The sequence below is a fragment of the Athene noctua genome, chromosome Z (assembly GCF_965140245.1).
Source record: "Athene noctua chromosome Z, bAthNoc1.hap1.1, whole genome shotgun sequence".
Lineage (NCBI taxonomy): Eukaryota > Metazoa > Chordata > Aves > Strigiformes > Strigidae > Athene > Athene noctua.
Genome location: NC_134077.1, coordinates 11,820,335 through 11,845,582, shown reverse-complemented (window position 1 = coordinate 11,845,582; position 25,248 = coordinate 11,820,335). Strand labels below are relative to the sequence as shown.

Genomic DNA, 25,248 nt, shown 5'->3' with positions numbered 1-25,248 from the left:
CTAAAGACCTGGTTATCGCTGGAATTTTTTTGTTGGGAATTTGCCATTTAATCTGGCGAAGCCTCACCACAATCACATGGTATTTTTCTCATGTCTAACCCGATGTGGTACTTCTATGGTTTCTTATACCAACATGCATCCTTCTGCAAACAAAATGCTCCTAGATAGCTGTAAGAAATGGACACCCAGATGTAAAAGAGCAACAGAAAGCATTCCAGCCAGCTCGGTAGGTTTATTTAAAGGACCATTTTGGTGGCTGCATGTGAATATGCATTCCTATGCAAGGAACTGAACTAGCACACTTAAACTGGACGGATGGGATTCAAAATAAGTACTCCCAGCAGCCCTCAAAAATACCCTGTCATTTCTTGTAGAAAAGGCAATCAGTATATTCTGTAATTGCCTCTAGAGAGGCAATAACATACACTAGAAATAGCCGATTTAAGCCCCACAGTATGCCCATTTTGACTGCAATCCAGATTGGTCCCAGGACTTACCAATGAAGGGAAAGGAAGCTGTGAAGATCAGGTACATGCCATCACTATACATGGTGAAGGTGATAGCAAAGTAAACAGAAAGGCTGCCCCAGATGAAGAACTGGTTCACAACTGTCCAGTAAGAGGTGTCCAAGCCAATCTGAAAGAATGGAGCAATACAGCTGATGTCAGTGCCTTAATTATTTAGTGGATCTATGCCGAACACAACTAGAGATCTTGTCCTCTTTGTATCCCTGCTACCAAGACTGTTACTCATTCAAGTCTCAAGAAATACCAAGCCACAGATTGTAGGATGCTGGAACAACATTCAAAGTAAGCACTAGTATGTTTGCCCTGTTGTTGCCCTCTTATGGAGCATTCACCAGGGTCCAGTACTGGAGACAGGATACTAAGTTCAAAGGAGCCACGCTATGTCCCCACTCCCAAGATGTTTTCTAGCACTGAAAGCTAGGAGAAGGAGCCTACAAGACCTCACACAGCAGAAACCATCTCTAGGGAGGTGTGCCTGACTGACTTTTCTTTTAAGAAATTCTCTCATCCTGTTACTACCATCTGAGTTTTGTGTCATCCAATTCTTAGCTATTTCTTCTAGGAAGTGCAGTTGTACCATCTGCATCATGCACAGGGCCAGGCTACAGAGACAGCCCCATGATGGAGACCCTGTAAATAACTACCTGATATCAGAGAGCTAGTCCCATGCTTCAAACCCATTCCATAAAACTGGAATGAGTCCTTTGCTCCTCCCAGCCTTAACTGTTTTGTCTGCTATAACTGTAAACTTCCCAAGGCAAAGACTCTGCTTTCCTGTCACCCTGATCTTTCATGGCATATAAATCTGTTGTTCTGTTGAACTGAGAAGAGTAATCTGGTGCCAAGAGTTTGGGTTTTTTTGTTTTTTTTTCCCCAAGAATGCAAGATGCAACAACAAATACAATGCTATCAAGATCCCAAATGGCCCTCCAGATGCTGCCTTCATAAACCAACTAATTCCTAAAAACATTACCTGGGATGGCTTACCTGTACAGACACCACAATCAGTAAGCAGGTCTGGGCCATCAGTGCAAAGGACTGGTAGTCAGCAATGGCCTTCCCATCACTCCTCATTGTATTATACATGGCCCCATAGGGGATGAAGAAGAGAATGAGGGAACTGTAGATCCCTTGCAACATGCACTTGACAAACACCGTTTTGTTAAAATAGAGGTTTTGCTGGCCAGGTACATATAGCTGTGGAAATAGCATGCTCCAACGATCATCCACATCCTGAAAGTAGAGAGGAGATTGTCAGATTTGCTGTCATCTACCCAGCCAACCACACATGATCACTTAGGGTTGCCATGTCCCTGTGACATGCATTTCCATGAGAAAAGGCATGGCACACAATTCACTCAGTTGTGCTGACTAGCATGCCACATCCCAAGGTCACCTAGACATATTTTTCATGTTGAATTTCACCTTTCTTGTGCTGAGAAAGCTGACAAGTGCTTCAACAAAACCCTGAAGGTACTGTTCATCTTAAGCAGACTGCATGGTCTGCTCTCCAGAGAGTTGCCTGGAAGGGAAGGAATAGAAATTACCTCCCCTGGGTCCACACACAGGCAAGGCTATCTGACTTGGATCTGTTAAGTGTCCTGTGAACCACTGCAGAGTAGCAAGTTCCTACTTATTTAACTTCTAAAAGACATATAGGAACAAGCTTCATTGCTTTTATGTCTTGCCAAACAGTAATGAGGTAGAAATGTGTACCTGAAATTACTGCAGGAAGACTTCCCCTAGAAAGGCTGAACCTAGAAAACCTGCCTTCAGAGATCTAGTTCATTAATCGTTTTTTGTATTTGTTAAAAAGTAACTTGTCAGGCTTCAGGAGCACTGTGATCACTTCAGGGGAGTGTTGCAATGGCAGGCAGCTTTTACTGTAGCCAACAGCCTAACCCAAAAGTCTCATCACACACTGAAATCCACAGGCCAAATCAAGATAATATTGCATCTCCTCCCTGGTGCATCCTTTTTTTGTGCTCTCAGGTCTCACTGGCAGGAAACTATTTCAGGGGCTACCACAATAGCTAGCCAAAAAGTCAGCTGGTTTTGCTTCATGAAATCAGCTCAAAGCACCTGGAGATCAAACCCCTCTGAAAAAGTCCAAGTGGTGATAGAAACTGTACCTGATCGAAGAGGCTCATTCCTAGCACTGGTAGGGAGGTATATACCAAATTGTAAAGCGTAATGAACCACTCGTCATAGACAGTCTAAAAAAAAGAGAAAAAAACAGAGATGCAGTTAGCAAAAGGCTGCTTTTTCCAGCTCTTCAAAAGCATACACATAGAATCATCATAATCATACAAACATAGAATACCAGGTTGGAAGGGACCTCAAGGATCATCTGGCCCAACATTTCTTGGCAAAAGCATGGTCTAGACAAGATGGCCCAGCACTCAGTCCAGCTGAATCTTAAAAGTGTCCAATGTTGGGGAATCCACCACTTCCCTGGGGAGATTATTCCAGTGGCTGATTGTTCTCATTGTGAACAATTTTCCTTGTGTCCAATCAGAATCTCCCAGGAGTAACTTGTACCCATTACTCCTCATGTTTTCCATGAGACTCCTTGTAAAATGGAAGTCTCCATCTTCTTTGTAGCCACCCTTTAAATACTGGAACATGGCTATAAGGTCTCCCCTAAGCCTTCTCATCTCAAGGCTGAACAAATCCAACTCTCTCAGCCTTTCCTCACACAGCAGGCTTCCCAGTCCCTTAATCATCTGTAGCCCTTTTCTGGACCCTCTCCAGCCTGTCCACATCTTTTTGTATAGTGGGGACCAAAACTGAACACAGTATTCCAGGTGTGGCCTGGCAAGCACTGAGTGCAGTAGGATAATGACTTTATCTCTGCTGGTGATGCCCTTGCTGATGCAGCCCAGCATCCTGTTGACTTTCTTCGCCACTGCAGCACACTGCTCACTGATGTTGAGTTTGTCCACCAGGTCCCTTTCCACAGAGCTGCTCTCCAGCCAGACAGATCCCAGCCTGTGCTGCACTCCTGGATTATGTTTTCCCAGGTGCAAGACCTCAACACTTGTCCTTGCTGAATTTCATAAGGTTCTTGTTAGACCACTTTTCCAGGTCTTCTGCAGGGTTGCTCTCCCTTCCAAAGAGTCCACTTCCCCACTCAGTTTGGTATCATCAGCCAACTTCATCAGGGTACACTTCATCCCATCGTCCAGATCACTTATGAAGGTATTAAACAGTGTTTAATACACAATTAAATTCTGGAACACCTTGGTTTGAGATGCTACCAAGACCGAAAGTATAAGATGACTCAAGTTCAGCAGCCCTAAATGGGTTGTTACCATAAGATGTGGGAATACAGCTGTGGGGATGGATCATGTTATGTTAACCTTGTTTGCTCAGCATCCATCGCTGGTGCTATGGGGCAAGCATAGGTCTTACACAGATCTGTGCCAAACTGGTCAGGCCTCTGTGTAATCTGTATCCTTGTTTGATGGCTGTAGTCACTTTAAACACTTTCAAAAGTTCCACAAGGGACCTATGTGCTTCATAACACACCTAAACGTCTTCAGGCATCTGCCCTCTACAAGCGGTGTAATGAAGGCAGCAATATCTGCTTTATACTCATACACCTGAAGAAGACAGACCTGTGTGCCATTCAGTGAGGTGGAGGAACTGGCTTAGTTTATTTCCTTTTAAAATGTTTCTGGATACTTTGCTTGAAAATGCTAGGCATGACCATGAGAAAACAGCAGCTGGACCTACCTGTGCTGAGAAGCCAGAGAAGAAGCCATACCAGAAATGCACTAACGTGAAGGCAAAATTCTTATAGAAGAAGTATTTGAGGAACTTGCACATGCGGATGTAGGACCACCGGCCATGGACCAAGAGCAGGCGCTGCAGGTAACGAAACTGCGCAAAGGAGAAGTCACTGGACAAGACCGCCTGCATCCCCTCCTGGCCACTGATACCAACCCCAATGTGGGCAGCTGCAACAAGAAAGTTATCAGTCATGTCATTGCACTGAGAGTTTTGATTACCCCACTTTTAAAATGAGTTCCCTGCACTGGGACATTGTATTAATTCCCTACCAGCCTTCATAAAAAGTCATATGTAAATTTATATTAAAAAAAATATTTTGGGGTGCTAATTCTTTCAGCAGCACTATGATTTTGGCTGTGGTGATACATTTCCAGTAAATGGGCTTTTATTTGAATGAAATTACACCCTCAGTGACAATGTTTTCTTTCTGAATGTTTTCCAACAGCATAAATGCTTTTATGAAAATTTATTCATTTATACTGACTTGTGACTTATATTTACAAGCATGCATGTCCTTCCAGCAGCCTTAAAACATCACTCCAGATAAGCAAAATCTTCAAACCCCTTATAGATTTCTCAGACACAGTGCTACAAGGCAGACTGAAGCCTTTTTACATTTCCTGGACTTTATTAGCTCAATCAAACAATTAGATAGAAGAGTCACGTCTTTTTTAATAGCAACTTGGATTTATTAAACATGGACATAAGTTTAATGTGACAGCTAATTATACAACTTGAACTAATCACAGAATGGCTTGAGGTTGGTTAGATTCAAAGGTTTCCACGGAACAGTGAATTGATAAAATCCCAAAGTCCCAACCCTCTCATGGGGGGAGTGGGTTAGTTTCTAATTATCATGTACACTTGAACTTTTCTTATCCTTTCTTTACTGACTGCCTGACTTATCTCCCTTGAAGCTCCCTACTTAGCCTTTTCTTTCTTAATTAAAAGGCTCCAGTTAATCAATTCTTGCAAATTCACACAAGGAAGATTAGCAATAGACCCTTCTGAATAATCTTAATTTAATTATACCTAGTTAGGGGATTTTTTTCATAAATTCACTGAGGTAACCCAGCATCAAATTATGCTCAAGGATGAAGGGGCCTGGAAACCTGTGATTTATAACACAAGGGAGATAATTGATAAATTATAGATAAATAAATGATACCACAAGGAAATGTTAAACAAAACCATGTAACATTATACAGACTATTTATCGGCATGAAGATTTTCTTTCTGCATTGCAGACAGGCCCTCTCCGAAACAAACTCATTTGTTCTTTGTATTGCCCTTGTGAAGGTGGCCATGCAGACACACAGGTGGACATGCCACAGCCCCAGTGGGCTTTTGCCTGTTGTAAGGTAGAAACAGAGAAGTAGGCAGTAAGTGTAACCTTAGCTTCCTGTGGTGCTGGTGGTGAGAGCAAAGAGGGCTCCTGTGTGCCTGGGAAGGCAAGAGACACAAGTAGCCTATAGTGACAGTGCTCCGTAGAAAACCTGCCAAAATCTGGGACATGGCCACTTGGTGCCAACAAAGAGTGTGGTACAGAAGGCACTCAGGTAGGTGTTCTGTCTGCTAGGCCACCTTAGATAGCAAATACATCAGTGAGTCAGTTTGCTAGAGCCGGCTGTTGGCCATCACTCACTTTTGATCATGCTGACGTCGTTGGCGCCATCTCCGATTGCCAGGGTCACAGCCTTCTTGTACTTCTTCACTAGCTCCACCACCTGGGCCTTCTGCAGCGGGGTCACCCGGCAGCAGATCACCACTTTGCACAGGCAGGCGGTTCTCACCAGCTCCAGCTCCAGATTCCCTTCCAGCGCGTAAGCCTAAGAAGAAGGAGCAGAGGGGGTGTTCAGGTCAGACAAGCAGCAACTTGTGGCCTGACAAAGCCTGACAACAGGTGCTTTGGCTGATGTAACCTGACAGTGCAGCAGAAGTGTTAAACTAACAGAATGAAACTGCTGCTGGGCCTGAGACAACCTTGTATATCTCTGTGTGAGTCTCTGCTCATCCCTCTTGGCGTATTTTTTAAGCTCTGGGAGATCTGTGGTATAAATAGAAGAGATTTCAATTTGGGAGTACTTAATTTAAAAAAAAAAAAAGAAAAGAAAAAAAAAGCTGAGCTCAGGTGGGCATGATAAAGCAAAACACAGAGACAGGGAGAAGGCAACTTTGTTCTGAGTGCTGACCTTTTAACTCAGTCGGCCGTGTTATTTCTATTTGGGAAACACAGAGGTAATTGGATGTCTGGTCACCCCTCTAGCTCACCATGAAGAGGAGGAAGCAGTGTTAGTTTTTTCATATTTCTTTCAAATCATACTTTTTGGTGTCTTCCCAGTAGACATGCATGGAAGGAATCTACAGGGCTCTCCCCTCCTCAGAGACACTACAGCAGGCCCACTGCCCTTTCTGCGAGCAGTCCTTAGGCCAGATAACCTTGAAACAGAGAGCTGTGGGTTGCCAGCACCCCTGCTTCCCTTCCGTCAGTGGCAGACTCAACCAGAGAGACCTCTTCATGGTTCAGCTTTAGTACTGGCTGGTCAGTGCACTTAGAGATGGCTTTTGCTACAACATCCTCGCCGCATAGCACTAGCAAAACGTTATCGTGCTACCATAAAAGCCCACACAGGAACTCTCTAAGGCTCGTTTGGGAGTTTTAGAAAGCACACATTCTTTACTGCAGCGCTGGATGCATGGGGGATCATTCCACGTAATGTACATACACTAAAACAAAAGTTCATCCTTTACATACCTTAAAGACACAAATATTTATATGTTTTCCAATAAGTCTCCACCTTTCTACTACATTTACATAATGCTGGCGTTGCAAAACTACACTACACATGCATGGGGGTCTCAGGTGGTCATTTGGGGAGTTAGCACCCTATTCCTTTTTCCCTTTTATGGCCATGAGTCTTTTGAGGACAATTTCTTCTCCTTGGACGTTTCCCAACTCTGTTGTCCAGCCAGGCTGTTCTTTCTTATCCACCTTGTTTGAGCATTTCTGCCAGGATGTGTTTATTCTCAAGGTTAGGATATCTTCTCTGTACATTTTAATCACTCAGGCCTTGTTAAATACAAAGTTAAACACTGTTTGGTAAAAGAATTTCTTAATATTCCCAGCTTTGAGACTTCCAGGTATACACACCTGGGTACAACATGACCACATAAGATATGATGGAATGCTTCTCTTATTACTAATTGTTACAGGCAGCAACTTGCAGGCAGCAAATGCTCACAGGCATCAGTCAACTAGTATATTAATGGCACTGCACACCAATCAGCTAGTATGATGATGACATTACAGATGCTACTGTGATCTGTTCACTCGCTTTCTTTAAGCAAGACCACATGTGTGCATGGCACCACACCCATCTGTATGTAGGGATACAGTGCTGAACAGATGCTGTGTTTGAGTGGGACAGTACAGCACTATCTATTACCATTGTTCAAGCTCTAGGTTCATAGAAATATATAACTTATAGTTTTGTCCACACTGTACCTGTGGTTCACACCCAGGAGAAAGGCATGGCCTTGGTAAGACTGGCTGTATCTACTGGGCTGGCTGCTCCCACAAGGCCCAGATTTGAATTTCTTTGTGTGGGACATATCTCCTTGCCTGGGTGTAGTTGAGTGTGTGGTTTTCCACCAATAAAAATAAAGCTTTGTCACTGCTGCCAGGAGTGGTTTTATAGCACAGCACTCGTGGCTGTGCTGCAGGCTGAAGGGATGGAGTAGGAACACGCCCTGCTTGCAGCTGGCTGGGATGTCAGAGGATTTGCCCACGGAGACGCACCGAATTTGATAGAGCTCTTGTCTGTTTTACAGTGGATATCTAAAAGGGATTAGCCCTGGAGTTAAAGAGGGAGCGAGTGTAAAAGAGGGAGGGAGTACTTGTCAATGTAGGCACTACCTGAAAGTGTCCTCCCTAGTCCAGGCCCATATACGTGGCACACAGGCCAAAAAGGGACCAAGATGAGAATTTTGATAGTAATTTGCTGAGCTAGTATAGAGCTAGGAGTTAAATTTGCTGGACTGCCCACCAAGAGAGGTAGAAAACACAGGGAACAAAAGCATCTTGTCTCTGAGAGGCAGTGCCTCCTGGCTTTTTGTGTCTACCGATTTGCTTCCCCTGCAATCTGGGAAAGCAAAACACAATAGACAAATAAACCTGATCTAGACTAAACTTTCCTCCCAGACAGGTTGTATTTAAGCTATTTTTTTCTCTAACCTGTTCTAAAATATTTCCAAAGGTGGCAAATCTATCCTAGTGCTTCACTATTCTCACCAGGAAGAAATTTCACCCAAAACTCTCTTACTTCAGTTGAGTTATGTTACTTTGTTTACCTGTTATTTGAAGAGTATTACCAAGTCTGATCAGTATTCTCCAGGCTCAGAAATCCTCTCTCAGTTTTCCCCTATGCTTTCCAGGTCATGCATGACTACTCTTACAGTTTCCTTTGTATGCTCTCTAGTTGGTTTATATTTTCTCAAAGAAAATGGCCCAAATAAGTTGAATTATTTCAGCTAAGACTTTACTTATGCCAAATGAAGCAGGAGGTTTTCTTCACAGGTCTTAGAGATGGTGCTCATACATATGTATCTCTGATTTTGTATCTGTGTAGTTGATTATGTGAAAGCGGAGATCAAGATATTTCTTCTCACTGAATTGCATTCTCCATTTTTTAAAGTATTTCTCCAATTTGTTAAAATTATTTTCAAATCTAATTTTGAACTCCATCACACCTGCAGTTTCTCCCAGCCTGGTGTTACCTGCTCTTTTTAAGCAGTTAATGCAAACACTGAATATCAAATAGGTGTGGGATAGCCCCCTGCAGATTCCACTTAACTGTTGATTTAGATCAGCTATGAGCCCTTAAGAGCCATACTTTCCAAGCAGTCTTGCGTCTGTCACTTAAATTTCATCTAGACTGTATTACTTCAATTTGCTTGGAAGAACATCACGGGAGAGAATATAAAACAATTTATTAGTTAAGTTACAAGAAACATATCCTATCTGTTAAATATATCTGTTACCAGATAGATTTAGTAGAATACATTATTGGCATACTTGAAACTCATGTCTGATGTTATCTTCTCTTCTTGCTGCATCCACCAACTGTCTTATCATTCTTCTAGTACCTTTCTGGAAATGAAAATTGATACAGCTTCTCTACCCCTCTTATTCACCTAACAATCAGGGCCAACTCTTCCCTGTTCCAGTCTTCTGAAACCTTGCCCATCACCTTTGATGTCTCAGATAATCACTGAACCTAATCTTCAATTAGGAGAAAAAAAATTAGTCCTGTAGAGTTAGATTTTAAAAGGATTTTCAGACTTCCATTATGTCCCTATCACATTAAGTTCTTCAGAAAACTCAGCCCCAACATGACTCTGAACCTTCCTTACCAGGCTGTGGCCAGTGATAACCAGACCATACACTCCATTTGCTTGCTCATCAGGTATAATTTTTGGGTTTTTTGAAGATTTTTCAAACTGAATATTGATTTCATCACTGTCCAGAAAGGAGTCTGGCTTCATCTTTTTTCTTGCATTCCTAAAAAAAGTCCAGAATAATTATGAAAGGCTTGTAAAGATATATATGTTTTATTACATCAACTTTATTAAAATAAAAAATAAATGCCTCCCTTTGATCGTTTAGTTCAATTTTCCCTGTATCCCTAAAACTATTGCATAGTTTAGCTGCTGCTGTTTGTGCAGATCATCCACATGTTTCTGACACTCTAACAAGTATGTGCTAAACTTGTGCTGATTTAAAGTCAAAACAAACCAGCTGAGTGTCATGAATGAACCCAAAGGACACCCCAATTTTCTGTGTGCATTGTCTGGCAACCACCTATTTCAAGAGAAAAGGACTGAAAAAATTCCTCATTTTCCACCTATACCTAAGAACTTGTGTCTACTGAGGAAGCTAAGGGAGAAGGGTAGATTTCCAGGTAATGCTAGAAAAGGACCATATCCCAGCAAAGGATGACAATGTGGATGAATGGCAATAGCAGGAGAGCAACAGCATAGCTCAAGCCTGCAGCCAGAGGCTTTGTGACTCCAGATCACTTGTCAAATGTCAGCTGATACTGCCTGCCCGATGCTGCTTTCTTATACTTTTATATAGATTTGACCTCTTGGATCAAGAAGCTCCAGAGTTTATTCTCAGAGGAAATTCCTACATTGTTTTTAGCTGCTGGCTCTTCCAGGGAGACAGGTAGCCCTTATCTGTGGTCCCTGGATGAACTGCACCAAGTAGAGCCCATGGGAAAAAAGGGTGGAATGATACAAAGTACAAATATTGTCAGTGCACGCAGTGAAGCTGCATAATTCAGTCATTTACCTCAGTTCATTAAGTACATTATCAGATGTGCTGCCTTCAATAATGAAAACATCTTCCATGTCATCATTCAGCAAGTTGCAGGAGTAACCAATATTCATTGCCGTCTCTGGGAAAGATAAACCAAGATCACCCATCTTAGCAGCCCCAACTCACCCACCATCTCTGTGGCCTTTTTAGTCACATGGCAAAAGCTCTCTTTCTCACTCAAAAGAGTGAGCCTTTCAGAGCCTTGTTGACACTGAGCCTTTGAGAGTCAACAGTTTAAGAGAGCCAAGAGACTCACCTAGATGGATGTAGCAGCAAATCTCCCCTAATTTGGCTTCACAAGGCCACAAAAAAAATAATTCTACCAAAATGAAAAAAGTTAGAACACCTTTTGGTCAATGTACTTGGAGAACAAAAATTATTTAATGTTGATTCCGAAGAATTTTTTCAGGACTTTTAACTTTCCCTCTCCCTACTCCCAGAAAAGCCCCAAATCATAGTTCTGAAGAGGAGTATTGAGACATTTTGTTCAGAAAATACTGAAAAAAATCTATTTTGTTATTTCATAAGCAAAACTATTACATTTGGAACATGACAAAATGAAATGTTTTTTCTCAAAATTTTTCTCAAAAATTCTCTGCTTGTTTCTTGGATGAAATTATTTGCAAATACTTTGGGCCTCCCTGAAACATCATTGTTTCAGTGAAGTTACTATTTCTTCAGAAGAATTCATTGGAGTTTATTTGCCATTTTCTTTCCAACTTAATGCTTTCTCCAAAAGCCTGTGTTTTCTCCATTTCTTTTCTGGATCATTAATGCCAGAACCAAACTGAAACAGACCCAACATCCACCTCAGCATTAAAGTTCCTGGAAAGCAGGACAAAATTTTTTCCACTTTCTTCACCAGGATGGTCAGCTAAAGTGACACCTTTTCACAGCATATGACAGGGACTATGGGATGCTCATTGGTCACCTCTCCAAAGGCAAAGGATGCTGCCTTCACACTGCTTCTGTTACCCTGAACAAAAGGCCTTATTCACTTTATGTGCTTGCTATCCATACTGGGAATTGTAGGCTGCAAAACTGTTTCTCATCACACACTGCAGGCCCCACAAATGCTTCCCATCACACCCAAGGCCACACAGTACGTATTGTTATCCATACAAGTGTTTCTCATCAGATACAAGGATGAATTGGGCACAGTCAGGCTGTTTTTCAAACTGTCAACAATAATTAGTAAGGAACTTTTAACCAGGAGCTACTGTCTTCGAAGAAGAGAAACATCTTGGGACATGGAAGCCTGTTAAAACTTATTTGCATAAATTAGCTTAAGACCCCTGCCTGAATACAGACCCCTACCCTTTGAGCTTGTGCAGGAAGTTAACAAAGCCCCTGTATGTTACTAACCAACAAGGGACAGAAGCGATAAACAACTAACCAATGATCATTATAGAAAATATGTAATCATGTAGTTTGCAGTGTATAAATACTCTTAAGTTCTTTGGTGAGAGGTGCTTGATTTGTGGATGCTTTTCACGTAGCACCCTGCATAGAATAAAGCAATATCTCCTCTCTAAACTAATTTCTGGTTTCAAGAGTCTTTATTTCAGGTAACACTTCCAGCCCCAGGACAGGAATTAAGAACGGGCACTATCTACTGTTACCTGTTCAAATTCCATATTACTGGAGTTTTGCCTAACTGACAATGAAGCAAAGCCCTGTGAGCGTGTTTTCTGTGCAGTTTTCAAAGAAGGAAGAATGAGAACATGGATGTTAGCAGAACCATCCCACTGGTGGGAGAAAAGAGAAACATCCAGAACTGTAGCCGCCTTACCTTGCTTGTCTCCAGTGAGAACCCATATCTTAATGTTGGCTTTGGCAAGAGTCTCAATTGTCTGTGGGACTCCATCTTGTAACTTGTCCTCAATTGCTGTGGCACCTAGCAGCTTAACAAAAAATGGCAGGGAACTGGTAAATCTTCCCATTGCTAGCAAAAGAGAGTGTTAGACCTCCACATAATTACTTACGCAAACACAAATTAAATCCAGGAATAAGGTTTTACTGATTTTCATTCTTCCTCGGCAAATTTACTGTACAGAGGCCAGATCCTGCAAATGTTCTAGTATCTAATCCTCCAGGCTCAGATGGATCATGAACATGCATGAAATTATTTGCCAACATGTTTGCAGACCTATAGATCTCTGTTCTTCCACATGTCCCCTTCACAGCAGATAGAGCTTAACTGGGGGACAAAGACAGCTGTGGATCGGATCCATGTCCCCAAACCTTCACATGCATCCTCTCATGCTTCCTCCCTGCTATATTGTACCCCAGCTGTCATATGGCTGCTAAACATCTTCTCCAACTCGTAACAGACCTATTCCCACTCCTGTTCCACACTGTCACACAGCTAAACCACAAACTGCTCAAGAAACAAACATTATTTTAAAGTTGTTGCTTTTTCTGCACTTTGGAGATACTTGGTGGCTTTAACCTATCATCAAAGGGACATGAAAGATTCACTGCTAGCTCAGGTTTAGATAGCATCTGCTACCACCTACCTCCTGCTGTTGGGAGACTAAATTCAGAGGTTGGCTTTAAGCCAAGATCCCTTTTGGCTTCCTGGGATGTTCATCATTCAGCAGCTATGAATGTTATCAATGTAGACAACAGCTCTGATGGAACTTCTCTACAGGGTCCTCAAAACTGCACAATCCACATTTTACAGAAGTAGTCCCTGGTCCCGCTAGCAGGACCTTAAATGCTTGTAGCATACAAAGCCACCTCCTGGGAGCACCTGCTTATCCTTGGCAGCCTGAGTCTGAACTGGAAGCTGAAAGATGGACACCGATGTCAAATGTGCCCAGGAAGAGAGAACAAGGGCTTGTATTCCCCACAGCCCTTGCCTTTCTGGAGCTGCAGAAAGGCACAGTAGTATTGCTCACAGGCCTTTGCCTGTCTGCCCATGGGTATAAGAGCACCTGGAGGGACAGTTGTGATGCCTTCCTGACTGGATCTTCCTAAGTTTCTAGGTCAATCAATAACTAGTATTTTTACTACTGTTCTCTGAATCTAACCATGTTCCACCCCCTTGGGTCCTTATATCCTTACTCGCATTAAGGGCCCCTAGCAGGAGCCTGCCACACACAGGGACTTCTGCTCTTGCCCATCAACCAGACTATGATACCTGGCAGTCCTCTACACCTCCACAAGACCCATCTACTTCCTTGCTGACTCTGGCTCTCACACCCATTTTCTGTCACAAGCCAGGCTTCCCTACACCCACCCTCTGCTCTTCCCACAGCACCTTTGGGAAGTAAAGCCACTACTGTACAGAGTACAGAGAATGGTCTGGTATAAACAGCATTTTCTTCTGAGCCACCCTTCTTTACATTGTGAATCCATGACTTTTTCTCTACTCAGGCCATAAGCTTCATAACCCTTCCTTGCAAAGCAGCTGGCCCCTCAACCTCCTAAATGTCTGTGTCTTTCCTGGCTGGAACATGACCCACAGAGCATTTGTACAATGTATTCTCTGGACTGGAGGATCAGCATTTTCCACTGTTGAGACCCAGAAGAGCAGTAGGCTCTGCTCAATGGACTATTCAATTTCCAGAGGTCAGCATCTCCTCGGCTCACAGTTGCTTTCCCAGGCCCTGCTGGCATCCTGAGCATATGGCTAATGGTAGGAGCAATGGTGCAGCTCCCAGGATTTCTGAGACTTCAGGAAAGCACTTCTGCAAGTGCAAAAGCTGAATTGCTTCCCCTCAGATCCCACACATCCTTTTCATTCATTATTCATGGGTCTAAAACAGAGGCAGGCCCCCCAGGGCATTCAAAAAGCTGTAACAACACTCCGGGAGAGAAGAATGACTTGAAGATCACAGTTTAGCCCTATTCCAAATCGACACAAACATGTTCATGGACATCATCTCCCCATCCTTCCCAAGGGCTGCAAGAACAAAGAAGACCCTCTCTGAAATAGAAGAGCACTGGGGATTATTCACTGCCTGCCATTTCAAAGACAGGAAAGTAAATAGATGAGCCATTTGCACATACAAAGGGTAGCTATGAAATATTTGTGTCCACATCATCTCCCTTAGACTCTGGTATGTCACTTCATCACCAGAAAGCTACTCTGACACCCACGTGAGTTAAAATAAAACCATTCCCCAGCACTAGTGGCTGACACCCCAGTTACAGACTCCTGATGGAGGTGCCAGTGAAAACCCAGGACTGCCATATTCTTAACTGCTCTTGTCACACAACCCACTGAGCTGTTTGCAGAGCAATGTTTACTTAAGTCTTACTGAGCTGTTTATTGACAAACCACGATCCTTGTTGCCTCCCCCAGAGCTTGGCCCAGATTCCCTGAAATACCAACCATGAGGTCTTTTTCAATCTCTTCATATAACTCTGACAATTTATCTTCCCGTCCTTCCAAGGCAGTGCTTGCTTCATGGTGACGCCCGATCCAGTCCTGAAAGTAGTCTTCGTCCAAGTTTTTATAGGCCACCACAAGTGTCCTCAGACCTTCGCCAGCAAACTCCTGCGAGACAGTGGTGAGACAGAATAGGTCAAAGAAAAACGGTCTGCTCACCTGGGCTTATAAAGGACCCTCAGAAAGAAAACAGCTATCTCTAAAAGCCTCTTGCCTAAAGTCTGCAGAGAAAAGGTGAAAAAAAATCACACCTTAGACCAAAAACCTTGGCGTTTTTAAAACTAGTTCCAGACCACTTTACCCTTGCCATCCATGGTCCTTACAAAAAACAAATTCAAAAGGGCATTCCTACTTTCTGTCTCTAAAGACTTACATTAACCAGGCAGTTGTTTCCCAGGCTCATATTTGTCAACAAAAGGTTCATAAGAGTGAGACCTAAATAAACACTGAATACAGCCTTGAATTTGGGACCTGGAGTCAACATTTTTAGGGTACAAATGCTGGCTGAAGTGCACAGCATGAGCACAGTCATAACATCTCAGCAAGTCCTTGTAACTGTGCTTCCTTGCAGATGTATGATTGATGGTATCGATCTCAGTGTTTGGTGGAATAACAGAGATCCATTTAGAAAACTGAAGTGTTCCCCCAGGCTTGAAGTAAAGGTGCATCAGGACACATCCACAGCTCTGCTCTGCCCTTTCCTTTGCCAGCAATTTCCTCTGACTCTCTCAGGCAGTGAGCAGAGATGGTTTTGCTATTGCACAACCCCTCTGGCAAAACTTTTTGTTATGCTCTGCACCATACCAGGAGGATTTGGCATCACAAGGGGGAGTAAATATTGGCCAAAACATCTCCTTATGTGAGTAACCACCTCCCAGTGCACACCATCAACAATATAAAAGGCCACAAATTTGAGCGATGCTTTTTCCTTGCTGCCCAGTCCATATGCCCCTACACGGTCTAAACGAAGGGCAGGTCCCAGAACCTGCCCGGTCCCTTCTGACTGAGACCTTTTGAATCACATTTGCTGCAGATCTGAATTCTGTTCAAGAAGGTGACCCTTTTCCGACCAGCGGAGTTATTCTGATCCAAGGCATGCTTGAATGCGTTGGGTGCATGCGTTGTAGAGTAACAGCAGACTTGGATGGAATTTAGTTGCCAAAACACTGATGTGTTGTGCCATTTCAGGTGTTTCACCTATCCTGCCTGGCTTCCAGCTCCTACTGCAGAGACATACAGGTTTTCTGGATGTCTCACACTCTATTTGCCATCTGTGTCCAGATGTCTTGGAGCAGTTCAGATAGCACCTGATGCTCATGCTTAGGCAACTGATCTGAGACCTAAGGCTTTATAAATTAATTACCTTCTCTATTCCATAATTTAAAAAATGGTGCTTAGGTGCTGTTTCTGAAACCTGCTTTTTGTCTCAACCCACAGTACATTTCCATACCTGGAGGAAAGGAAACCATCAAATGCAGAGCTGTTGTGCGAAGAAAACACTTACATTCAGGTGTTCTGTGGTCTCCTCTTTGAGAGTGTCACAGGATGAATGAAGCAGCTCATAAAGAATGGTGTCAGCCCCCTTGCAGTACAAAGTCAAGTCACCCTCTGGACTCCGCACTACAAGGAAGAGGAGACGAAATGCTACAGATTTCAGGCACTTAGGATTCACAGCACTTCCATCAAAACAAATAAAGGTTTTTAGAGGTGTCTGAACTCCACCAAGTTTTGTCCAGCTCCCAGGAATCAAGATTTGCTTAGAAAAGAAAATGCAATCTCTCTCCACTTTAGTGGTAGCAGCACAGGCAACTGTACCCAGATTGCATTGGTCTGAGCAGATGCTTTGTTGGACTGTGATTCCTACAAGCAGCACTTCAGACAAGACATCTGCATTCAAGTCAAGAACAATCTGTTCTTAGGGAACCCGTCCTGCTGCTCCTAACAGTAAAGGCACTACCACTCTCTTGCTAGAGTTGTGATATTCCAATCCTCAAAGTGTCTGAGGGTGTTGGAGGGTTAATAAAGGCTACACAAAGTTTCTTGAACCATTAGTCCATTTTCCCTTTGGACTTCTCTACTCATCCTTGCCTTCTCCTTTCCCACTTCCTCAGATTTTGTGGATAAATTTGAAGCTGATTAGAAGGATGACCTTTCCTGCATTGTCATCAAATAGGTAAGATATGCAAAATGTTTAGTGTCTTCAGGAGGCTGCTGCATCATTGTGGTCCAGATGTTAAGATGTTCTCTCACCCGCCTAAATTAAGGATTTATCTAGTGCTGTTGCTGTATAATTAAAAAGTCAAGGCAGTCCATCTCAAGCATTCAGAAGTAAATGTTATTCAGAAAGCATTACGAAGGAGGTCTCCTAGGAAAAGACATCACAGCAGAATGACGGCCAACTTGAATAACTAAAAGGTCAGAATGGAAAGAAGGGAGCAAAGGGACCATACCAATAACAGACATTCGCTTGCGAACATTGTTGAAATCAAGAATAGCCAGGAGTTTATAGATTTTTGTTTCTCCCATTTCCACAACAGTGATGGTCTCTGGTGTGCGAGCCCGGAACACAAATCCAAAGTTTCTGGCAGCAGTGACGAGGGCTCCCTCATCAGGAGATTGAGCCTGATACACCAAGTTACCTGTCATGGAAGAAAAAACCAAGTGATGTAGCTTCTGCCTTGTTTCTGAAGCTAAACAAATACAAAATCAAAGACATTATAGCAGTTAACCCTTTGCTTTTCTGTCTATGCCCAATGGTGTAGCACTAAAAAGCACTTTATGTCCACATGTCTTCATCAAGCCCCATCAACCCATCCTCCAGGCCAGTATAAGAGGCCTCCTAGACTCTTTTGGGTCTTTTATCACTGTCTTTGGAGTCCAACAGATCTCACTGAGAGGACAACTCCCTTTGGTTTAACCACTTTTAGTTACATCTGATGTATTTTTCTGATCAGTATTTTTACCTTATATGTGTCAATTAATGTTTCTAGCCTTTAAAGAACAGTTTTCACCCTGTCTGGGATTTGAGGAGACTGACCCAGTACCTGTGGGGACACTGGGTGAGTAGAGCTAATGAGTCCCCTGTGGATAGCTGCTCTATGATCTTTGTGGGACTTGGTGCAGAGTGGAGAAAGAGTGGGGCAAGTCATCTGCCACCTCAGGGAAGCTGTGGCACTTGCAATTTCCGCACTCCAGAGATGTGGTATTTGCAGTAGTGTCAGGTCCACCACAGGAACACATAGGGACTGGAGGCCCTGCTCCTTTCTCTTCCCATGTGGCATCTCCAAAGACATTGATTTATGTGTAGCCATAGACTACAGAAAATCACCAGGGAGCCAAAAGGACCAATAACAGCTTCTGTGGAGAGGAGACATACTGTGGTGCAGGGTGAACATAACTGCTCAGTCTGGTGCCTTCAACAGTCCTCACCTTCCTTCTTCTCTTCTGGCATCACTGTGTGACAAAGTGAGAGCAGCCGGAAGAACCTGTGCGTCGGGACATCACTCAGCTTCACAGCTTCAACCAGGCTATGGTCATAGAAGGCAAACTTCGGGTCGGCTAACTGGTTGTATGAGAAATCAACCTTCTCTGTGTTCTGCAAAAATATGGCTTGATATTATCTGTGGAGCTCTCATATGCCTGTACACCAGTGCCTGCCCATCATAGCCCCTCTGTCTTCCTTACATTCACAAAGGGCCCTCTCCTGCAGAGCTGTTCATGAGATTGGTGAGTCTAAGTAAGTGGGAGGTCATGAAAACTACTAAATTATAGGAGGGGACAGGCATTTGAGGTGCCTTTAAGAGCAGCACTCGGGCTGAGAACCTGATTAGCTAAAGATGCCTTCTCTGTATGACAGCAAATGCTCCTACGGGATCCCTGCCAAAGAGTTTCTACAGCAAAGAAATGCCTGCCTTCAACACATGCCTGCTTGGAGGCATCATGTTCCTGATGTCAGTGGCTGCCCGTGATAAGGGAATGTGAAAGCCCAGTTTAAAACAATTCAAAACGCTGTGTTCTCCACCCTATTCTCCCAAAGCAAGAATGGGAAAAAATGGGACAGACATATGGAAAAAAGATGACAGACAAGTGATGTAAAGGTTCAACTGCATGGGCACTGCCCATTTTGTCTAAGAACAAGGGAGCCCCAAGCAGAGGGAAATGTACTGGAGAAATGGCCAGAAGCTCACAGCATGATGTGTCATGAAGGAATGCACTGCCTGCCCAGGACGATTACAACTCCCACCCCGTCCCTGATGAGCTCAGAGTTTCCTGCATGGGAGTCACCCTTTTGACCTCTGCAAGCTGACATTTAGCGCTTACCACAGAGCACAGACCCACGCTCCCACCCCTCCTGCCCCCTCGTCTGCGCAGCAAGGTCCAGGCACTGCAACACCATGGAAGTGCGGGCAGTAGGACTCTGCTCCAGCGAGTATCCTGGGCAGGAGGTGCTGCCGGGAATCCAGTTGGCAGACCAGCATGTCTCCCCAAGAAAGCCAGCCTTCTGCATTTTGCTGGCTGAGCGAGGGCAGTCTGGAGGCACATCACAAATAGCCAGTTTCAGTGGGTAATTTAAGTTGTAAATGGTCTGAAAATGGATCACTGGGATGAGGAGTGGGATTTTCATCATCATCTTGCCCTTTGTTACTTGGGTTACTGCATGCAGTTTTCAGACATTTTAGAAATCCAAGACCTGTGGGTTTGTGCCAGCAAGCAGAGGGTAGAGCAAAATGGATAAGTCACCCATTTTCACACTTCTCAATGTCCAGACATTAAGGGAATTTGTTATCGATATGAACTGAACTTGCTGATTCCCCACCAAAGCCTTCATTAACTGCCAAGGATAATAAAATTCACTGATGTCCAAGTTTCAACAAGCATCAATGGCCAAGCGTTCAAGAGGAGCTATGCATGCACTAGGATGTCATGTGAAGCTGAGGGAACAGTGGGCACTCTGGCTACTCAATCTGCAGGTTTACACTAGGCTTTACTGGAACAAAATGCCACTCTGGCAATCCTCCGAAATCCACAAAAACATACATCCCTGTTGTCAGGGTCAAGAGCATCAGCTCTTGCAGGGTCCAGAGCATGAGCTATGCCTGGGTGGGTTGTGACCACTAGAACTTAGGCAGGCACGTTCACTGAAAGCACATGTCCTGATAGCACTTGAGCACTTACCTCATTTATTTCTATCCTTTGTCCAGACATATCATACACATCACCTGCAAACAAGAAAGACTGAGGTTATAGCCACAAACTCCAGATAAGTGTAGTCTCTGAGCTTCTCTACCACAAAAATTGGTTAAAGTGTTTTGAAGCTAGTATCTAACTAAAAAGTTTCAGTAAGCATAAATATCTTGATATGGGTATTGGGGACTGATATGTCCATATCAGTCAGTTTCTGTGTTAATCCATGACAAAATCCAGAGACTGACAGATGCTTGAAACACAAAACAGTTACCAAAAAAATGACTGGCATTTGGGTGAAGAAGACTTGTTTCAAGCTGAACCCAGGAAACACATAGTGCTAGGTAGGAAATGAAAGTGCTTTCAGGGGATGACCTCTCTTGGAATCCAAAACACAATCCAGCTCCTGGATCATACTGAGTTTGCAACAGTCCCTGGACAACCACAGAAGAGTTGTTAAAGCCCATTCTTCCCACATCTAGGTAGCAAAGCTGCTCCATACCTGCACCAGCAACCTCAACTGTGAGCAAAGTCAGTTGTAGGTACTGGTACTCCCTCACGAAAGCCCTGAGGGTGTAGAATAAACTCAGAAGTTATCTCTCCTGAGAACTGCACATCAGCTGATCCCTTTGGAACTGTAACCGAGAGGCTTTTGGACACCTCCTTCCCAATGAGAAATTTAAACCTCCAGAGTACCTGGCAGCAGAACTAATTCATCCTTTCTGACATGGCTTTCCCAAATGCCCCTGACCAGCAAACCAAAGTACATTCTAATGTACTTTGCTAAGCATTTAGAAAACTATAGGTAGTAGACCATCTGCCTTCCCTTCCCATATTTCCTGTTAATTTCTTGAAACCACAACCTGTATCTGTGTTAGTGGTGACATCCACTTTGGAAAAGTCAGCTAAGGACACATGAATGAACAGACTGAATATTTTCCAAACTGTTTAACAGCACTAACACTGGCTAGCATAGTAGCACTCTTTGAGATATGATGGTCTCCAAATATACACAAACCAAGATTTATAGGAAGACATAACTTCTTTTATTAGTCCATCTGATAGCACTGAGAAAAAAAAAGACAAGCTTCCTGGCACACTAGTCCATCAGCAGGTCTAAAACAGGCAAGACAAGCATCAACCTAAGAATAAGTGATCAATTTCTCACGGGGGGGGGTGGGGGGTGGGGGTGGGGGAGTGGGTAGTGGTGGTAATCTAATGTTGTTCATCAATTAGTCAGTCTGAAGAAAACTGCCCGAGGTGGTACAATGAATGAGCCTTTTACTGTTAGGAGCTAACAATTTCCCATTTTTTCCATCTCTCTACAAATTTTTCTCTCTTCTGGTAAGTGAAGTATGTCAGTGCAGAAGAAGAATGACCAGGCCATTGACTAGCTGCTGACCGAAGGTTCAGCTACCTGAACAGGATGTGGAAAACCGCTGCTCATGACATGAGAAATTGCTGAACGTGAGAGATAACAGTGTGGGAAGCTGACAAAAATTGCAGATAACCTCATGAGGGATGGCTGATTTCACAAGTGGCTAAGAGGGAGGGAGTTATGTGAGTTATGTGTTATGTTTTGCAGGGTTGGCAATCCCTGGGTAACCATTTCAATAATACCATAAAAGGTTGAGATTACCAAGGTAGTGTTATCAGAAAAAAACCCAAATTTGAGTACCTATGTAGTAAAACTGGGACCAATGAGGAAAATGTAGTAAGGTGCAGATTCTTTAGTAGGGATGATACTGGGGCAGAAAAAGGGAGGTAAAAGGGTGGCAAAAAGGGGAAAGAAAAGGGACAGGAAAATGATATTAAGATACACAAATGATGTAATCAGGGCTGTTCAGGCAGCCCTGATGAGCAGCCCTGCACTCGATCACTGCAGCTTCTTACAGGACACTTTCTTCTGGATACCACATCTGTGGACCGAGAGGCACAATGGAATAAAACTCAGAGAATAAGACAAGTAGATAACATACCATAGGATTTGCCATTGATGGAGCACTTGTTGAAACACATGATGTTCTGAGTAAGAGTCCCTGTTTTGTCTGAGAAGATGTACTTGATCTGCCCCAGCTCTTCATTCAGTGTAGTGGTACGGGCCTGAGCCGGTGTGTCATTCAGTGGATAATACATTTTACGGTCCCAGTCAATGTAGAAACTGTTACCCAATCGTATAATCTCTACACTGGTGAAACAGAAAGAAAAGGTGATGGAATATTCATTAGTTTAAGGGACAAGATCTTTATCTTCAGCACTACCATTGGTGATTGCAATTAGAAGACAAATTTGAAGGTAGTGACAGGGTTGTCCTTAAATGGCCTGTAGTAAGCAATGCTGAAGCAAGTCCCACTGAAATGATCTGTTAGGCTTATAGTAAATTCATTTCCTTTAGTTATAAAGCATCTTATAAATGCATCTGAAAAGTTTCTGAAGTCCTCAGACTTAAAAGTGAGGAGGGAGGAATGAGTTTCACTTGGTGCAGTTTCAGGAGTGGTGCTCAGACAGGGACAGTTTCCATCAGGGCTCTGGGCTGAGCTGAGCCTGGTGACAGGGATGAGCACAGCCACGGCTCAAACGATCCAGAGCTCCACAACAGAGAGTCATTGTGTAACTCTATGCAGTCAAAGGGCTGTATCAGCTTGCAGATGACATGAATTTGCACTTTGCTGCTGGTGTGACATATTGGACAGGAGCGGGGTTAATTCCTTCCATTTACCAACACAAAAGAGAGTCTCAGTAGCAAAGCTGTCTGAAGAGTTAGGTGCCAATGATAAAATATACAGACCTACTCAGTCTACATCCCAACCTCAAGGTTTTGAGAGTGTTGGGGACACAATGCCGACTCTACCCCTGCTAGCCTGCCTGCAACAACTGGGAAGCAGCAAAATTCACTCTGCTCATAAAGCACCACATACTATGGAACCTCAACCTGATTACACCTACTTACCCAGTAATCCACTCTTCACATGAGCCCTACAGCCACCTCAAAGAACATGACATTCACTTTGTTTGAAGGGCAGTGCAAGTGGGAGAGAGCAAGACGCTAACTGTAGCAGGCTTCCAGCCTTACTCCTATAGCATCCTGCACCTACACCTCCCCTTCAACTACAAAATCATCCTCTTCTCTTCCAGGGCTCACTGTTGGCCCCACTCCAACCCTGACAAAGACCTCCAAAGGCAGCAGAAATAAGAAAAAACATCACTGTAATTGTGTGCAATGGTCCACAATGGGGTTGCATTTGTGTCTAGTGAAAATGATGCTCCCAGCTAAGGCAAAAGCTAAACTTCTCTTAAGATGAAACTTGAAAGGAAGTTCTGGCACGTACCTGACGTAGAGCGAAATTGGCACCACCGTGTTTAGAATGATCACATATGACCAGAACATGAGGAAGCCAGAGTAGGAGGCAGAGCTGACACCTTCTGCCCAGGGCAGATAGACCTGGAAGTAGTAGCCCTTATCATACTCCCAGATGCCATTGCCAATGGCTAGGATAAGGCACATCAGTGCTAAAAATGCGAAGATCTACAAAAAAACAGAAAAATATTGCATTTTAGAAACAAGGAATTTATTGTGTACAGGTTAATCAGAGGACCCTAATCAGATTGAGTTGGACAGCCTGAATCACAGGAAAGTGTTCCTAGGGATGAAGGGGGAAAACCAGAAAAGTTATGCCACTTTTACCTCAAGGACAAAACTACATGGTGCTGAGCCTGGCAATTTGGAATCACAAGGTCTCAAACACCTGGGAATTTTAGTCCCAGGCAGACACCTAAACCAGGGTGCTCATGGGCAGCTGGCTGCAGAACACCAAATCTTGTTAGATGTGAGTTGAGCTGTGGGTCCTCAAACATCTGGCTAAACACCTGGGAACAGAAACTGCCTGGAGGACTGCCTGGACATTTCCTGGATGTATCACAGTTTTCCTCAGCATTTCTGAAAAGCTACTAAAGATCATTTTCTAACAGAAAATCCAGCACTGTGCAGTGTGGAATTCAGCACTGGCTATCATTCTGATGGCTAAAGGAGAGTTAAACTCTGACTCAGAACTAATGGTTACCTTGGTACCTGCCATCACAATCTGATTACATTTCCTTTGAGCAAACAGAAAGCAACACTAACCAGTGATGTGTATCCTTGGACTTCAGAGAAGCCTATTTCCTGAAGCCTAAAGCAACTAGGGGAAGAACAACTGGGAAGAGAATTTCAAAGTGGGAGGGGACACCTTAGTGAAAACAGGGGCTTGCTCAGGAACACCATTTAATAGACACAAAAACATTATATAGGTCATAAAGTATTTTTGATTAAAAGAAAAGAACACAGCAAAACAATTGGAAAAGAATACAAAAAGAAGGGGAAGAAGGGAAGTTAACAGAAATTAATATAAACTGCAAGAAATTGTAGAACGATTAATATCTAATAGTCATATAATATATCAAGAACAGAAAAGAGTAAACTCCTAAACAGATGTGGAAAAAGCAGACACGTTCAACAGACAGTCCTGCAAGAATGAGGAGGAAAGACGCAAAAAGAAGTATCTATCCCTTATGATGTAGCAGATAGAAAAGACAGAAATGCTATGTGGCTCTTTCTATTAATAATAAGCATTTTCAATCCAGTGGGTCCAGGTAATTTAAAGATGAAGGCTTAGAGGGACTAGCTGATAACTTCTATTAACCAGTAATATTAATTTTTAACAGTGCTTTGAAAACTAGGAAGTTTCACCATACTGAAAATCTGCTAATACAGTTCCAATATTTGAAGGGTAGAAATGGTGATTGTGGGAAAGATAAACTGAAGTTAGCTTGACATTATTACTGGGCAAATTATAATAGAACCATTTCTGTTGATACGGACTTCTCCAAATATTTGACTTAAAACAAGCAACATCCTCATAAAAATGTAGATATGGAATCATCAGGCTGCACAACAGAGCAATTAAAAATCATCTCTTGCAAGTATC

At 43.2% G+C, this 25,248-nt stretch overlaps 1 protein-coding gene across 1 annotated transcript in view; it reads right to left on the bottom strand.

Moving 5' to 3' along the window:
* The window catches only part of LOC141973374 (phospholipid-transporting ATPase ID-like), a 74,889-nt gene that overhangs the window by 6,388 nt on the left and 43,253 nt on the right, over positions 1–25,248 (bottom strand). The window contains exons 12-26 of the mRNA XM_074931876.1: positions 23,614–23,810; positions 22,264–22,472; positions 20,276–20,319; positions 18,530–18,695; positions 17,551–17,739; positions 16,605–16,720; positions 15,044–15,208; positions 12,494–12,605; positions 10,675–10,780; positions 9,735–9,882; positions 5,968–6,151; positions 4,266–4,489; positions 2,660–2,743; positions 1,515–1,760; positions 498–636 (exon numbers count right to left, since the gene is read on the bottom strand). Coding sequence (XP_074787977.1) covers positions 498–636; positions 1,515–1,760; positions 2,660–2,743; positions 4,266–4,489; positions 5,968–6,151; positions 9,735–9,882; positions 10,675–10,780; positions 12,494–12,605; positions 15,044–15,208; positions 16,605–16,720; positions 17,551–17,739; positions 18,530–18,695; positions 20,276–20,319; positions 22,264–22,472; positions 23,614–23,810 — 2,329 coding nt within the window. The remainder of the gene's footprint in view (positions 1–497; positions 637–1,514; positions 1,761–2,659; positions 2,744–4,265; positions 4,490–5,967; positions 6,152–9,734; positions 9,883–10,674; positions 10,781–12,493; positions 12,606–15,043; positions 15,209–16,604; positions 16,721–17,550; positions 17,740–18,529; positions 18,696–20,275; positions 20,320–22,263; positions 22,473–23,613; positions 23,811–25,248) is intronic.